Below are 17,472 nucleotides of genomic sequence, written 5' to 3' on the forward strand. Positions count from 1 at the left end.
CCGCTCCTTGCACCCACAACTTCCGCCGACTTATAACGCAATCAGTGGGCGGGCGATCCCTTTAAAACACCTTAATTTGTCGATCATTTCACTAACGGTAAGTGGACTTTCAAGTTCACTCTGACGTCACGAAAATAACCGTCCTTAACTTTCACTTCATGTAGCACGTACGTAATTAAGGGGGACACTCTTAGAAATTTGTTCGTGATAATATCATTGAGAGCTGTATAGTTATTGTTTGTGGGTTTTTTATTTATCCATATTTTATTTATAGTGCATAGTGAGAATAACAAACGATATAAGATGACAAAAGAAATTAAACAAAGTAACCTCACCCTTACCACTCCTTTGAAACCGAAAATCTACTTATTATAAAGTACAATTTAGGAGGGGATAAAAATAGTTAACTAGTAATCTCTTTGACCTTAGGAATACTGCTAAAACTGTTACTTTCTTGGGCGTGAACGGTTGAGTCACTGAAAAGATTCCTTGACAATATTCGACAGACGGTTCCTGTGCACTTGATTGTGAAACTCTGAGGTTCAATGACACTCTACAGAAATAATTCTGGTCACAGGGATGTCTCATTCACAGGTTTTTATAATGAAGGCCTTCTACTGGTACAGAGTAAATGGAAAGCATCTTAAATTGGTTCAACAACAGTTTTGCACCACTTTTTATTATCAATTTCATCCACCCCCTCCCCCCTTCCCCTTCCCCACCATTCCCAATCTCTGGAATCACTGGGAAGTTAACTGGGGCCCGATAAACATCACTTAGTAAGTTCTAAAGTGAATAAATGAACCTGTGAGTGTGAATTCCAAATATCGTATAGACAAACATTATGCATTAATGAGACAATGTGTGGCTCCCTACGATGGGATTAAATCTAAATAAAATAAGCAATCTCACATAAACAGAGACTGGAAGTCCTCCACTAGTCAAACTTCCTAGTGAGGCCACCGGGCGCCATGGGGTCGTAAGCCATATAAACATGCTATGTTGTTTTTACTTACAACATTGTATGAGAGGAGCAGAAGGAATCAAATGACCGAGACATAATGTAATGAACTAAAGGAACCCCTACATACCAATATTAGTTCCGACCTCCCACACATAATCAAAGACCATTTCTCCCCGACAGCATGACACTTTATAATCGAATAAATGAACTAAACGAGAAGAGAAAAAGTAGCATAGCTGTCTTACGGCCTGCCGGCCCACACCAATAACTATAACAAGCACCGTTGTCTGTTGAAGATGCTACAAGATGGACTAAGTTGAGATCTTTACGTCATGTAAGCACTTCATGGTTACTCAAATCGTAAGTCAGCAATAAAACACACCAAACATTGTTTCTTAATAAAAAAAAAATGATTACCAAACATATTAAATTCTTCTTGATAAACAGATCTAGATTTATCCAACTATATACATACAGGTTAAAAATACTTATTTTCTATCAAACAGTGGAAGAAAATATAACTTGTTTTGGACGGAGATTTTCATGGTTTTTCCTGAGGAATGTTGTCAGTATGTCAAGTAGAGATCATATCACACCATGTGTCACCATATCTTGAAGTCTCTGTGTCACAGCACTATCAAACTGGAATGCCTGCAAGGAAACAGGGTAGAAAATGTAAAGAAACTAATAATAAGACAAAAAGGCAAGAAGCAAGGTATTCTTTCCAACACATATGGAAACTTTTGCTCTGTAAACGGCCCCTTATCGGAGAATTAAATGCTGTTGTATACGCACAGGAAGCGTTGCAGTTTCGACTCTCCAAAATTGCTGTGAGAGCACTGCACACTGTGGTGTGTTCAGATTAGCCGTGTAAAGTAGGACTTCACAAAATTTCTTACGATGCTTTTGATTTGCTGGTGAAAAGTACGAGCCTTAATATTGACCAATCAAGTCGAATTTGATATCACTCGAGAGAGGTGTCAACAAACTTTTCTTTAGCATAGGAAAGAAATTGGTTACACAATCACACTCCCAGCAAGCACAATGTAAGCATTGAGAGATAGGGACATTCTTTCCGAAGTGGTTTTTACTTTTTCAGATTACAAAGTATAGGGTTAAGTTCACACGCATGATATATAACGACACATCACTGTAAAAAAGACGCAATATTCTTCAAAATGACATAAGAAAGAGTTTTCTGAGTGCTCTACTTAGAAAGTTATGAAAAGAGTTAGCGCGAAATGTGCTTATTTTGTTGTGATATTTGCTGCGTAACAGGGTGTTTTGTGGCGAGTTCCGCAAGGAATCCATATGACACTATTCCAAAAATCTAAGCCTGTGTACCGTGTATTCTTCTTTGGGTAAATGAAATAGATCAAGTTAAGTTAATGGAAAATTTCCATGTATGATGCATGATGTATTTTAAGGTTAAATAATTCATTTTGAAGTCTTAACCTCCTAACATGGCTGAAGGTTTGGTACCAAATTTGATAACTTTCACATTCGTCAACATGATCAAACAAAACTTACTTTGGAATAGTACGTCTGTGCAAGATCTTTATCCTTCTTAACTCCTTGACCAATATGAAGACACCTAGCATAATAGAAGCAACCCATAGCAATTCCTTTAGTAATGAATATGGGCAGGCAGTCTGTGGCATCCTTTATCTCCTCAATATTCTCTAGAAGAGTTAGTCTGCGAACAGAGTAAGCGGAAACCGTTACGACAAAACAAGTAATTCTAAGCTTAAACATATACGAAACATGTAATGATTATTGCATAGTCTGTTACAACTATTTTGACACACACAAACACGCTCAAAAGTTCCATTCCGATCAAAATACCTGCCCAGTAGTGTTTTTGCTAGTTTTAGTACCTGCTAGTAAGTGCAAATTATTTGCTCATTTGTCTCTTCTGCTGACAAATCGATAATTTCAAAAAACATTGCATAATGTCTTTTGCAATCACATATACCCTTCCTCCATTCTCAAGAACATTTTTTTTTCCAGACCGCTTTTAGTTTTGAAAATGCCACTGCTCAATCAGGCTTGCAGGTATCTATGACACAAATTAAATGGAAAGCATATTTCTGAAAATGAAAATTGGTTGAATATTAGAATGAAATTTTCAAGCATGCCATGGAGAATCGGTTTACTGATGTCACAAATCGAAACTAAAATAGTTTCTTTGACATATCAAGTAAACAATTTTCTTGAGGAATAAAATGCTGGAAACTACTTTGTCCTGGTACAATGGAAAGTAAAGGATTATTTGTTTTATGACAGGTATTACTGGTGATTATATTGAGGTGTTGCTGCTCATACAAAACAGAAAAACAGATAACAAAAGACATCCAAATATTGAAACAAACAAAACTACTTTCAATCTTGGTGAACTTGTAAATTCATATTTAGTTTGATTTTCAGAGCATAATTATTCAGTTAGATTTATTCAGTCACACATTCACCTATTTCTGAGTTTGGATTGTCTTATTCTTGCACTTCAAATATCACAAAGTGCCCCGACCAGTACCTCCTAACAATGACCTCAATATAATGTATATATATCACAGTGCCAATGAAAGACCTGTAGGTTATAATGGTTACAATGACGTCAATATAATGTACACATATGACAGTGCCAATGAAAGACCTCTAGGTTATAATGATCTCGATATACTTATACATATCACAGTGCTAATGAAAGACCTCTAGGTTATAATGACCTCAATATAATGTATACATATCATAGTGCTATTTGAAAGACCTCTAGGTTATAGGTGGTGAATGGTATACTGGTACATGAATCATTCTAAAACGAGTAAGACACAGTGAAAATGATATAAGTTCCTTGGACTTGAATTTCATATTGTCATTAATTATTCAAGATTACTTTGCCGCACCTCAGAGCCAACTCCGCTGCTTTGGTATACATCTTAGTTCCGTAGAAGTGTCCAACAAGGTGACCCATGGCATACACATTACCCCTTTCAGACGCCTCCTTCAAGCATTCAAAGGCGGAATCAAAGTCTTGTCTTACCCCCTGTCCTGTCTGATACATCACTCCCAATGCACCTAGACAAAACAAGAAAGAGATACCAGAATCAGAGGTGAAGACATATATATATATATATCTATATATCACATAATATACTTAACTAAATACCATCATAATGCTACTCGGGAGTTCCACGGGTCTGGCCCGTGCACCGATCATCAGGCAACTGGCATATATGTATATATATATATATATATATATATATGTTGATACTAGTTGAGACTAGTGGAACACTAGTAGTTGTAACTCGGAGTTTCACACGTTTTAGCGATCGTCAGACAACTCAAGTTGTCTGACGATCGCTAAAACGTAGAGCACTCTGCGCCAAGATAGACGCCAACCAACCAATATATATATAAGAATTGAATGTGTAGCAAGTGGTATGACATAATATATAGTAAACTGGTATATATATTCAATATATATATATATATATATATATATAGTCATATATAGCCATAGCCATATATCATAAATAAATATCACCTAACACTGACTGATCATCATCTTTTGTTCAAGTTCTTTGAAGCGGGCTACAGTGTTGAACTAACTTGTAGACTAACTTGTATTTGTTTTATGAGGTTAGGAGTTCACACTTCTTGGACCTTTGCAATTGAAACAGGTAAGAAACATTAATCTTTTCAATTACCACAAAGGCAGAGAATTTATGAAATCTTCAGGGGTTTGAAACAGGATTTTATAAAGAAGGGGATGTGGCGCGGGGGTTGTTTAAGCCGACTCCTGACAAAAACAGAAGTTTGAGGTATCAATTGTTGCATTGTAAAGCATATAGAGTTGTTACAATACTACTTCCTGTTGATCGTGAATACTTTTGCGATAACAAATGTTAACAAAATATAATAATGAAGTTGGGAAAGACAGAAGTTTGAGGTAACAATTGTTGCATTCTAAGGCAAATAAAGTTGTTAAAATACTACTTCCTATTATACATTTGTCATAACAAATATGAACAACATATAATAATAAAGTTGGGAAAGACCAAAAAAAATGCAGTTGAAATAGAAAGAGGATTTCAAAGTTGAAAACACATTCCCAAAAAAATAACGACAAGTGGAAAAATTTGTTTGTTCCCATTAATTAGACAGAACATGCCAGAGATCCTTGTCGGGTGTGCGGTGTTTTCCCTTTAAACAAAGGAATCTAGTTTTACTTGTAATGAACTAAAGCGAAAGCCGATATTTGGAGATCAATGTCATAAGTGCAGAGGTCCGAAGCCGATGAATGGCACATAACCGAAAGTATTTATGATATTGACGTAGACTATTTGAATTTGCTAGGGAGTACCTAAAATATGACAGGTTTCACATGTTAGCACATAGAAATAAGTGGTTTTATTCTGTTCCGTTATTTTCACTCTTGATATGTCATATGCAGAGTCAGTTACCTTGTCAAAATCATTCAATTTATTTACAACATTTGACAGCCAGATAACACAAACTGACTTTATAAAAAACAAAAACTAGTTACAAATAAATGACACCTTCTGAAGAATAGATCAATTGTTAGGGAGAGTGATATTTCAGTTTCAGCCAATATATGTATTAAGTAAGAATCAAAATAATGTTTAAGAATAACCTTGAAACACATCCTGCTTGTTCTTTAAACTTTCACAGCATATCAATCTTACAATGTACCAGTTATTGTAATATGCTTATTGCACTACAATACAGCTATTGAACAAACTACATGTTACAAATTATTGTAATATGGTTATTGTACAAACCAGTTATTGTAATATGGTTATTGTGCTACAATACAGCTATTGTACAAACTACATGTTACAAACCAGTTATTGTAATATGGTTATTGTATAAACCAGTGATTGTAATATATGATTATTGCACTACAATACAGCTATTGTACAAACTACATGTTACAAACCAGTTATTGTAATGTGTTCATTCTACAAACCATTTATTGTAATATGTGATTATTGCACTACAATACAGCTATTGAACAAACTACATGTTACAAATTATTGTAATATGGTTATCGTACAAACCAGTTATTGTAATATGGTTATTGCACTACAATACAGCTATTGTACAAACTACATGTTACAAACCAGTTATTGTAATATGGTTATTGTACAATCCAGTTATTGTAATATATGATTGTTGCACTACAATACAGCTATTGTACAAACTACATGTTACAAACCAGTTATTGTAATATGGTTATTGTACAATCCAGTTATTGTAATATATGATTGTTGCACTTTAATACAGCTATTGTACAATAATGTTACAAACCAGTTATTGCAATATTACTTCACGATCACAATTGTGACATGAATGAGATCTTTTTTCATTTTGTCGTAGATCTGGTATTGGTTACGGCTTCGTTAGAGGAATTATTGCAAGAGACACCAGAAACAATGTCCACCATTCCAGAAGTCCTCAACAAGTACCAAGTGTTGATGACAGAGGTAGCTGTTCTCAAAGAAGGATTAAGTGTTTTGTGACTAATTGAATTGATCCTCCAAGAGAGCTCAGTATGTGACAGCAGGTTCCTTCAGCAATCATATAAAGTGATGCAATATAAATCAAGCTTGCTTTGTTAACATAGATATCTGCTTGGTTAACTGTCTAGTGAAAACAACATGGACTACAATAGTAAGTCAGATACTATTATTTCTACTTGCTCACAAGCTCTCAGCTCTCCAAGTGATGTCATCATGTTTGTTTTTTTGGCAGAGAGAGAGAGAGTCAACTTTATTTGACACAGAGTTAACTCTGAGATGGGGCAACAGGAAACCAGTGCAGAGGTACAGCAGATATATATCAAACATCTTACTAAAGATAAATCTTTTATACCAAGCTAATTTCTAAGTCACCAAAGACTACCACTACATCCCATGGTACCCAATCAAAGTGTGAATTACAGAAGCCCTTAGATCTGATGATTATATCTGTGCACAACAAATTCACAATCCACTGACAGATTAATAATTCAATTAAATAATTTTACGACAGATGTCACTCCAAATCAATTGCATCTGCAGCAAGTAGCTATTCTACGTTATAGACCAACAACGACAGTCCTACCTCACCTGCAACATATCTCAATGTCTACACTGATGCTTGTTAGGCAAGATGGTGCCATTCTCTTTATAGCAGCATCAATGTCTTCCAAAAAAAAAATACATTAACAATCACATGAAATATATATGTTGCATGGTTGCTTAAAATGAGGTTAAGAGTAACTCTTAATAACATACAAACAACTATCACAATGCATAAACTACAATGACCCCAATTTTTTGCGACACTTTTTTCCATATAAAGCAATTTATTATCATACTATCTATATATATATATTTACACAGTAAACATATGACTTTGGCTTTATACGTGAGGCTAACCAACTCCTTTACATGACCTCATTTCCTGGTGCAGTAAAAACGTCAATTATTTGCAATATTCCTGTGTATGAAAGGGACGTACTCAGTATTGGAAAGCTTGTTTTGTAATACTGAGGGCTCCGAACCTATTTGCAGTTTACATTAATTGCACTTTCACTGAGAGAATTAGCAATAATAGTGGCGCTGTTACTCTTTACTCAGCCAAGAATTGAATGAACGGTCACAGGGTCAATTCTACATGAATCTGTTAAGGGAGAAGATGAGAGGAGACTGGGGAAGGGGGGGGGGTGGGAGAGCCGGCGGGACTATGAACTGTTCTGATTTGAAATAATTGCAAATCTAGGCAAATCAACAAAAGCAAGATGTCTAATTAATGAGGTGAAGTCTATAACCAGTACAAACACTATTGTCAGTTTGTCAACATAGATAGTAGATTCTCAAAACTTGTTTTATACGGTAGAACCCTTTAACTGCAAGATATAAACTCTGCAGAGCACCATAAGATATTATTCACACTTTTTTTTTAAGCTGGTGCACTCTATCTTAATGTATGCTTTAGTATGGAACCGGTCTGCAAATGATGGAAGATAGCTGAAACATTTCATTCCAACGCAGTGAGACTATCTTTAGCAATAGAATAAATCTATAGGGTTACCAGGCGCGTAGCGAGGAATTTGCCAAGGGAGGGGCGAAACTATCTAAGCGTAGCGCCACCATGCGAAGCGTACAAGCAAATTTTGTGCAAAATTGCCTCTCAGATCGCTGGAAACGGCACCCCCCAGGCTGTGTAAGTTGCATCTAAGCATTTTGTATTTTGAAAAAAAAAATGCTCAAGGGGGGGCGGTCACATCCTTCGCCCCCCCTCCCTTGGCTACGCGCCAAAGGGTTACCATACCTTTGGATTTCCTCAGACATGTCCTCTTTGCGCGCAGGTTTTGATATAAATTGTCTGGATTTCCAGGTGGTTCCAGAAGGTGGAATGTATACAATGAAAAATCCATTCCTTTTCAAACTACTCCAAGATGCTCACAGATTGGCAATAGTAACAGTAGTTCAATCAATCTCATTTTACACAGCAAACTGCAAATTTTGTTACTAATCTCATCCCAAAATGATGAAGAATGTCCCTCAACTTAGATCCAATCTCAAGCCTGTGGCAACTTGTCCTACTTTTTTTTTTCCAGACAAATATGGTAAAAACCTAATCAGATCACAAATGCAGAATCTATATCTATAGAGTACATGTGGTCGTATTAATTCACTTAAACGATGGCTAAAAACCCTACCTTGAGATTCTAGGCTTCCATTTCCGGTCGCTTCAGAATGCCAGAAAAAAGCCTACAAAAGCAGACAAGAAAATATTAGTTAAACATTTGCATGAAGATTACGCAATTTATATTGATGTTTTGACTATCAGAAATAAGAAGAGAAACCGATACACTAATAGCTTATTAGTTCCTAGTCCATTTCATTTCATTTATGTCACCTTGAAAACAATAAGAATCAAACTGCAACCTGTGTAACATTTTGCATGAGCTGAGTATTAAACATAGATGTAAACACCAGAGATGAAATTTAACCAAGCTAAGCTGTTTGGTATTCTATTATATGAGGACCCGTGCGTTACACTTTCTATGCCTTGGTTGGTTGACATTGTAAACTCAATAAATCACTTACATGTACCTGGTACACCTACATATTGAGGAACTGATCATAGAATGATTCTTACTGTTTGACTAGAAATGACCAAGCACAAGCAACAAAATGAGCACTAGCAAACCAAGAACTATATGTCAACATGGAGGTAAAACAGGTTTTACCTCCATGATGTCAAGTATAAAAAAAAGAGAAACTCCTGCATCAATTGACTTTAAACAACCTTTGACCCCAATGAAGACTTGCTAAAGTGGAGGTAACAAACTATGACGTTCAAGTATATGTTTGAAAGGTTTGATGACTGATGACCAAAACCAATCAATAAAATAGACTTTGCGTCCTCCACACAATGGACTCACTTAACAAACTGACCATGCTTTATCTTTGGAGGGTAATATTAACCTAGTGATTTAGATTAATAGTTTGTGAACTCAAGAAGAATGAATTAAACTCATTCACTGTTTAGAAATTACAGGAAATTACCTCAATCCTCATTCATTCTTCATTTTTTTAAATTATTTTATCACAAGTGGTGTTCCTCGGGGCTCCTCTTTTGGGACCCCTTCTCTTTTTAATTTATATAAATGACATTGATGTTGGTGTGACTTCTAATATTTGCAAATTTGTTGATAATACCAAGCTTTATAGAAAGGTTGATGACATCCGAGATCATGCTCATTTGACTGTGTGATTGAGAAAAGCTAGTTGCATGGTCCAAAACTTGGCAAATGTCTTTTAATGTGATGGTAAGTGTAAAAGTAGTCCATCTTGGCTCCTAAAATTTAGAGTTTTAAACTACAACATGAGTGGCATTGCTCTGGATAGTGTTGATGATGAGCATGATCTTGGTTTTGTTATGACTAGTTTGTTCAAAGCCATTCAAAGCTGCGTGCCTTTAGCTGCCTCTAAGGCAAATCGGATATTCGTTCGATCAAGCGAAACTTCCTCTTCCTAGGTAAGAACGGATGTTGTTTTAAACTGGTACAAACAGTTACTAAGACCACATCTTGAGTATGCTAGAAAGCTAGGTAAGAATGGATGTTGTTTTAAACTGGTACAAACAGTAACTAAGACCACACCTTGAGTATGCTATACAAGCTTGGAATCCATTTTATAAAAAGTATAAATTTGTACTTGAGCAGGTTCAGTGGAGGGTTACTCGGATTATTTCCAACATCGGGCATCTCTCTTATGAAAGTCGTTTTAGAGCTCTTGGGATAACTATACTTGAATTGAGGAGACTCAATGGTGACTATGATACAGATTTATAAGTTTGTATGTGTTTTAGATCCTCCTGCAAGCAGGAACTTGCAAAAAAAGCCATCATTGGCTTATCAAAGCTGCAAGCTGACCAAGGTCAGTCTCTTAGATTCGTATTTAACGTCCATGATTATGAATTGTCAATTGTCTACAACTCTGTAACTGGACGACATACATTAATGAGACTGGAACTGGGGACCTTATGATTGAAAGGCACCGGCATTAACCGCTGAGCTAACACTCCTTACAGTTCCTTACAACCAGTGATTCTTTAGGTGTTTGTGATTTTGTGAAGGTTTCAACTGTGTCTTGAACTCATAGTCTCAAATAAATTAAGTCAAGATTTTTCCCGTCTGGATATTATATATATTATATATTATTTATATTTATATATATATATATATATATATATATATATATATATATATATATATATATATATATGTATATATATATATGTATATATATATATATATATATAAATAAATAAAATTTGAGAGAATCTAAATTTTCTAATATCCAGACGGGAAAAATCTTGATATATATATATGTATATATACGGAAGGCCCGTGGTTCGAATCCCGGTGGAGGCTGAAAGTTTTTCCACTGTTCTTGATTTTCCAACTCATTACGATTTTCATTTATATATATATATATATATACAGTATATATATATATTTGTTTGTACTCCTGTGCTGGGGTTTTCTATGGTTGGGCTTTCCATGGGGCATGTGTCCTTCTTGGCCCTTAAACCTGTTATGTTATGTTATGTTATGTTTTGAATCTCAGGCTGTCCTTTATATATATATGGACACCTGAATGTAGTTTAGTAAAAAATAAAATGACTTTGAGGGACAAGAATCCCCATAAAATGGCAGCACTATAGAAGACAAAGAACAAAAGTTTAACACAGATATCTCAAACCTATTGCAATTCTTGAATTATGTGTCTAAATCATTCTTCACCCCTTCGGGGTGGTTTTGTGAGCAGAAATATCTCACGTAAAACCATCCATTCGTTAAACACCCCAGAGAAAACATTCACTCACTATTGTAAACTTTTCACAACTTGCGACAATGATCTTTAGTGGTCCTACCCTTGGAAGGCGGAAAAAAAATATCAGAAAAACATCATCTTTTCCAAGTCATAGATAATATTCTACACCTGTATTAGGTCCCCTCACAATCTTCTTACTTTCATGCTGGTTAGCAGACAAGCCTATGTTACGTATACAGTGATATAATGCTGAGCCTTGGCCTTTGTTTGCCCTTTGTCTCCTTGTTTTGAAATGCAATCAACCACAGAGTTCTCTTCTACAAGGGTTTCCACTCAGACTAGCAGACAGACATTTTGACCTCATATTAAGTAACACTTGAATATATTGTTGGCTACAAAGTATTTAACTCTGTTGACATTTGCCATCATAAAAGTTCTACATTCCAAAAACTACCACTACTGAATGGGAAATACCGGTTCAACAACCAAAAAGAGAAAAAAAAGGTAAAAAGCAATTGTGAAAAAGCAGCCCCTGGACTCTAACACCTGCTTTGTGCTATTTATTTTGGTTATTTTTAAATCTCAGTAAGATGCTGGTTAGAAACATTGGTGGTTCTTTTTCTTTATACCTAATATTATCATTTTCTACATATTTTTATATTGTGTTAACTTGATGCTCCAGCTCCTTTATAGGTAAGACTTAAAGCAGCATTTTGTGTTTGGTCGCAGTTTCCCACTTTTTTGACCTGTCCATCGAGTTTTCAACATATATCAATCACAAAACAGCAAGCTAAGGGGATATTAGCCAAGTTTTTCCCTGCCAACAACGTTAATTGGCGAGTAATTAAGAATATTTGCAGATAATGAGAAAAGTGTCCACCGACAAATTCCACATTTAAAATTAATCGCATACAGTTCCCCCAACCCACTAGTTTGAATTCAAGCAATCAGAGATGCAATATGAGACGTTGCTAAAAATAGATTCAAAACTTTGTGTTGGTACAACCAGGGAGTGGTTAGGGAATCCCCTGGTACAACTGCCAAATAGACTGTACACAAATCAAGCATGGTGTTGTATTACGTATTGGTCAATGACGGTCTTAGTGTTTAAATATTCATATTATGGGCGAGGTTTATTGGGATCCCAACGGAAAATATCTTGGAGAGAACAAAGTTGAAAGTTGTAAATTTTTCGACTTTTTATGCCACCATTTGAAGTAAGATTTAAATAGATAAGCTAGTTTAATATGTACGTCGTTATGGCATCGTGGAGTCAGTGAGGTTGAGAAAAATCATAGAAAAGGACGCAAAATACTGCTTTAAATAACTCTCTCCATCGGCCAATTCTGGTCCTCCCGTTATACAAACCTGCTTAAGATTCAAACTGTCCTCCCTGCTGTAGTACATTCCGAGGGCAGTCTGAGCCTTGATGCTGCCCTTTGGATTGCCATCGTCAGCGGCCAGCAACCACCATCTCTCTGCCTCCGCATCCGACTGTTTTACTCCAAACCCTTCAAAGAATGCTCGTCCGACGTTATAACGGGCAAAAGGTAATAGATGGTGTGCTCTTGGGTTGGTAGAATTAGCAATGTTCAGCATGTATTCAAAACCTCTTTTCTGGAAGCAGTGGAAAAGAAAGAATAATGATAGCAAAAATGCTGGCTATCTAATGAATATGACCTGTATTTTTATTACTTGTTATGTATGGTGCTTGATATTTTTATCACCAAGTATTGGTGGTACTGGGTATTTATTACTTTCGACATGTGAGATGTTCATACCGATCAGCCATCCCCCCCAAACCCCCCCACCCCCGCCAAATTTCCAGAATGGAGAGGATAATGGGGAAGTAGATGGCCAACAGATGTGCAATGCTTACAGGATCTGCTTTGGTTCCAAGTCCATCATAGAATATGATTCCAAGTTGAAACTGGGCTTGAAAGTCAGAGTCTTTTATCTTCTCAAATTGGTATTTGGCCTCCTCATATCTCTCCTGCAAACAAAACAATAGAACAAACATAATTAATGAGTTTCTCATTGTAAGGCTATATATATATATATATACAGTAACCTTGATGACAGATGTGACCTCTTTAGACTGTTTTTATGATATATGTTGGCAAGATTATCACATTCACTGACACAAACATGATAGCTGAGCAGATAGCAGGTTAAAATATGCAACCACATTGTTTATCTACTGATGGGAATAGCAAACAACCAGCTCAGAGATGTTGGTTCCCCAATCAGTGATTTCATATGAGTGTCTTTCACTTCTGTCTCCACTCACTGAACAAGTTCATCCAAGTTAATCCAAATGGTTGAGGAGATTCATTGAAAGTACTTCTCTTTGTGAACCGACGTAACAGGAGATACAAACGAACATACAAACAACACACAAACACACTTAGACAAATAGGTAGCGTATATAAACACCTAACACACCTACATAATATCAACACGTACAAATATATATATATTTATTTAAATATATATATATTCACATAAATATATATACAAGTATATGTAAACAAACCAATATAGGTATATACTAGAGTAATCTAGGAAAAGGAACATATGGAAGAAAAAAAAACTTTCAATGGACGTAAACATTAAACAGATAACTCAAAATAGTCAGTTAACAAATAGTTCTTTAAGTTACACTTAAAATATAAATGGAAGGAGACACTTGAATTATTAATTAATTTCAAATGGCATTCCATGTAGCAGGCCCAGCATAACTGGCCTGATATTTTGTTGAGCAAGGATAAGCGGGCATAATAGTTTTGTATCGTCAGAACAATATCTAGTATATACTGTACCCATGGATAGGTGAACCAAAGAAATCAGAGAGAGAACCTGGCAGAATATTTTGAGAAACCTTGAACATTAAAAGCAGCAACTATATGTTTGATAACATCAGAAACATTGAGGTTGTATTTCTTGAAAACTGGGCTCAGAATGATCAGAGAGAGAACTTCCCATCAATTGAGCAAATAATTCTGTTCTGTATTATAAGTAACTTTTTTAAGTGTACGGAGCTTGCATGGCCCCAAACAATAGCACAATAGGAGAGAACAAATGTAGACCAAGAGAATTATACATCGTGAGGGTTTTTGGGAGGAAAATATATTACTTAGCCTAAAAGTAATACCTGCAATTTTAGAAACTCTGCTGCATAAAAAATGCCTCCCACCTTGCATATTCAACAAACCATGTTGCTATCTGACAAGGTATTTCATCATCTCTGATGATAACAAATTGATTCTTTAGACCCTTGATGGTTACATGGAAAATAACAGAGTCAACCAAGACCTTCTCAATATAACAGCTCTACTTACAGATTCAAAGTAAAATTGCCCAAGCTGAAATATAGCTGCTTTATCATCTTCTTTAACTTTTCCCAAAAGAAGTTTCTCCACTTTTTCTAACAGCTCCTGTTCTTCTTTTCTTTTGTTATTTTCATCATCAAGTATGTGTACACTACTTTTAATATCACTGTGGATGCTAAGCAAGCTGTTGCCTTTCCCATCAGGAAGCTTCTCTTCTGAAAGTTGCTTTGGTTCAAGTTTGTGTTCCATGACCAAACAAGGTTTCTAAGATTACCAGCAGTTTTATTCTGTCTGAAAACTGGATCTGCTTATCTGTTTGAAAAATATAAAAAAAAGGAAGTAAGAAATTTTTGCAGTCAAGCAGAGCTACATATTTGATGAGTTTTAATCTATTTTAGGTTTATGCTGATCAAGTTGTGTTTTTTTAAGCTTTTATCACCCCTCCCCCCCCATTTTTCACATTTGTTTGGCATTTGGAAATATTACTCCCTAAAAATAACCAAAATTACCTCAGTATGATACCACTACTTTCTGGGACCTGACCTGTCTGAGCTTAGAAGCTCAGAGCATAGCAAACAGCATCCAAAGTCAATGGATGTACTTAGTCTTACACTACAGTTAGCTTATCGCCAATTTAGGGGTATGAAAGAAATTGGCAAGGTAGACATTTTGTTGTCAAATTCTGTTCAATTGTACGTTGCGTATAGGCACATAACAATAAATATTTTGAGATCATTACATTTCTGAGGAACTACACATATGAAAAGAGCATACAGTTGAGTGATTGCGATTTTTCGTTGATAGATATCATTAATCAAATCCTTAAAGGCATTGAAGACTCGCTCCAAACCGTGTGCGGCCATCTGAAAAAGTTAAATTTCTGTTGCTTGCAAAGTTACATTTTGTTCGTGTCGCTACAAAATGCAGACAGTAATGAAACGTGATACCTTAATTGTTATCTTTAGCTGGACCTGAGATGTCCATCGCTGTATCATTTGTATACTGTGCCGTGGGTATTGACCACAGCTGTATGTACTGACTGTACACTAGTGTCTAATTACCGATGGTAGCAAGCTGTGTGTGTATTTTCTGGGATCAATGGTGGTTCTGTTACACCTCATTCAAAACTAGGTCAAATTACTGGCATTAGACATTTCTTTTTGCGCGAGTCTTCACACCCTTTAAGTGCGTCAATTAAGAGCCCACCATGCTACTACTTTCACTTGTATAGCACTTTGACCACTTTGCATAGCATTTTGCCATGCGATACCCCTGGCGATACTGGATAAACTATTCCCTGACTATAGCTGAATGTTGCATCTCGTTGTGGATGTGGTTGATCTCACAGCATTTATTAGTTACCAAGTGTTATGTTGCCACAGTGTAGGAATTTTGAAAGAGGTCTGTTATTCCTATAAGCCTGAGCTAGCAAGCTGATTAGAGTACTTACTAGGCTATGCTCTTTTAATTAGACCTACAAGTATATATATATCACTATTTTCTGAGCTGTGTATTTTTTGTGCACTAAAGTTAGGGACTTGGCTGATTTATGTCTAATTTGAAATTCTGAAACATTTCCAAGTCCAAATCCCTAGGCTAGGGGTTAACAGTATTGTTGTCTAAGGCTAGGCCAGTGTACCACTTATCCAACAAGAAAGTTAAAAGTGGAAACGTTACATACAGCAAGCCTGGGCCTAAGCTGTAGTGTTATGTCAAACTTAGTTAGGCCTAGACTAACGAGTACTATAAGTACGTTATGATTGGGTACAATAGCAGTAACATTACAAGTTGGACATAGTTATGAAGAACTCTCTGCTTACTTAGCTTAGGCCAAAAAGGGTTATTGTCAAACCATGCTTAAATGACTCTCGTATTCTGTCATGTCTGGTACATCATGATGTTGTCTGCACACTTCAAGTTAGTCGTAACTCGTCTACAACTTACAGGGCCTAAACACGGGTAACGTAGACACAAAGGCAGGTGTATAGTCGCGTAACTGGTGTACGTATAATATTAACACAATCAATTTGTAGTGTATACTATACTGTGTGTGTAATAGGTACTTCCGGTTTTGAAACCTGACAGGGCTTTACGTTGCCTGGTAACAAGGTCTCCAAGACTTCACTTCTGAATGGAAATGCGATTCCTGCGAAAATCCCTATACGATTATCCCAGATGATGAAAGGCATGGTATTGACTTTGCTATGCCATGATGCTGAAAAGCATAGGCACATTTTACCAGCCAAAAAAAGGAAAGGAATAGGAAAGAAGAGTGACGGTCTGATGCTAGTAATATACAATATCCTCCGTACTGCTGGAACGTTAAAGGGATATACCGGTTATGAACAATGTAACAATGTAAAACAGCGTTGACAATCTAATTTTAAACATGCACCTCAAGACTATGGCTCTTCTTAACTGGCAAGGATTGCGTATTCCAGTCCTTTATATTCCTAGGATAGAAACTATACTGAAAATCACAATGATTATGTGGAATCTGAATATAGCGGCCACGTCTCCCTGGTTTCAAGAAGGGATTAGTCTCGTTTTGGACTACAACTAGGCCATATATTATTTGATAAAAAAGCAGTAAAAAGAAGTATTTTTCAATCCTGTGTGATACAGGTATGAAATAATAATAATAGTAAAACAATCATATACGGAAGCGACTTCAATACCCCAGGGCAGAGCCACCTCCTTTATTAAATACTTCACTCTGGCTCTTCCATAAATGTTTCGGCCCTCGGCTTACACTGACTTATTATAGGCATGATTGATGTTACAGGAATTTTAAAAGTTACAACAGGAATTTCGAAAGTTA

General features: G+C 36.0%; 1 protein-coding gene and 1 long non-coding RNA gene across 4 annotated transcripts in view; one reads left to right on the forward strand and one right to left on the reverse strand.

The window, feature by feature from the left end:
* LOC139967547 (uncharacterized) overlaps positions 1–8,687 on the forward strand; it is a 72,995-nt gene extending 64,308 nt beyond the window's left edge. For both annotated transcript variants that reach the window (XR_011793037.1, XR_011793038.1), the window contains exon 3: positions 6,365–8,687. This is a non-coding gene — a long non-coding RNA (uncharacterized lncRNA). The remainder of the gene's footprint in view (positions 1–6,364) is intronic.
* Positions 232–16,907, reverse strand: LOC139967536 (LRP2-binding protein-like). Of its 2 annotated transcripts, none has more exons than XM_071971438.1 (8): positions 16,504–16,907; positions 14,661–14,963; positions 13,199–13,312; positions 12,688–12,936; positions 8,694–8,745; positions 3,868–4,039; positions 2,495–2,660; positions 232–1,615 (listed from the first exon to the last, which is right to left on the reverse strand). In XM_071971438.1, the coding sequence occupies exons 2-8, from the start codon at positions 14,898–14,900 to the stop codon at positions 1,550–1,552; spliced, it is 1,059 nt and encodes a 352-aa protein (XP_071827539.1). In that variant the 5' UTR covers positions 14,901–14,963; positions 16,504–16,907; the 3' UTR covers positions 232–1,549. The 2 variants fall into 2 exon arrangements, with proteins under 2 accessions (XP_071827539.1, XP_071827538.1); XM_071971437.1 differs by having other exon boundaries at positions 16,472–16,906.
* Positions 16,908–17,472: the final 565 nt, after the last annotated feature.

The sequence above is a fragment of the Apostichopus japonicus genome, chromosome 5 (genome assembly GCF_037975245.1).
Source record: "Apostichopus japonicus isolate 1M-3 chromosome 5, ASM3797524v1, whole genome shotgun sequence".
Taxonomy (NCBI): Eukaryota; Metazoa; Echinodermata; class Holothuroidea; order Aspidochirotida; family Stichopodidae; genus Apostichopus; species Apostichopus japonicus.

Bases quoted from the DNA above. Each gene is read 5' to 3' on its own strand.
- LOC139967536 (XM_071971438.1), bottom strand. From the start codon at position 14,900: ATGGAACACAAACTTGAACCAAAGCAACTTTCAGAAGAGAAGCTTCCT. The intron at 12,937-13,198 runs GTAAGCATTGCA...CACTGCTTCCAG, and splicing joins TTGGAACCAAAGCAGATCCT to AAAAGAGGTTTTGAATACAT. The intron at 1,616-2,494 runs GTAAGTTTTGTT...GTTTCCTTGCAG, and splicing joins CACAGACGTACTATTCCAAA to GCATTCCAGTTTGATAGTGC.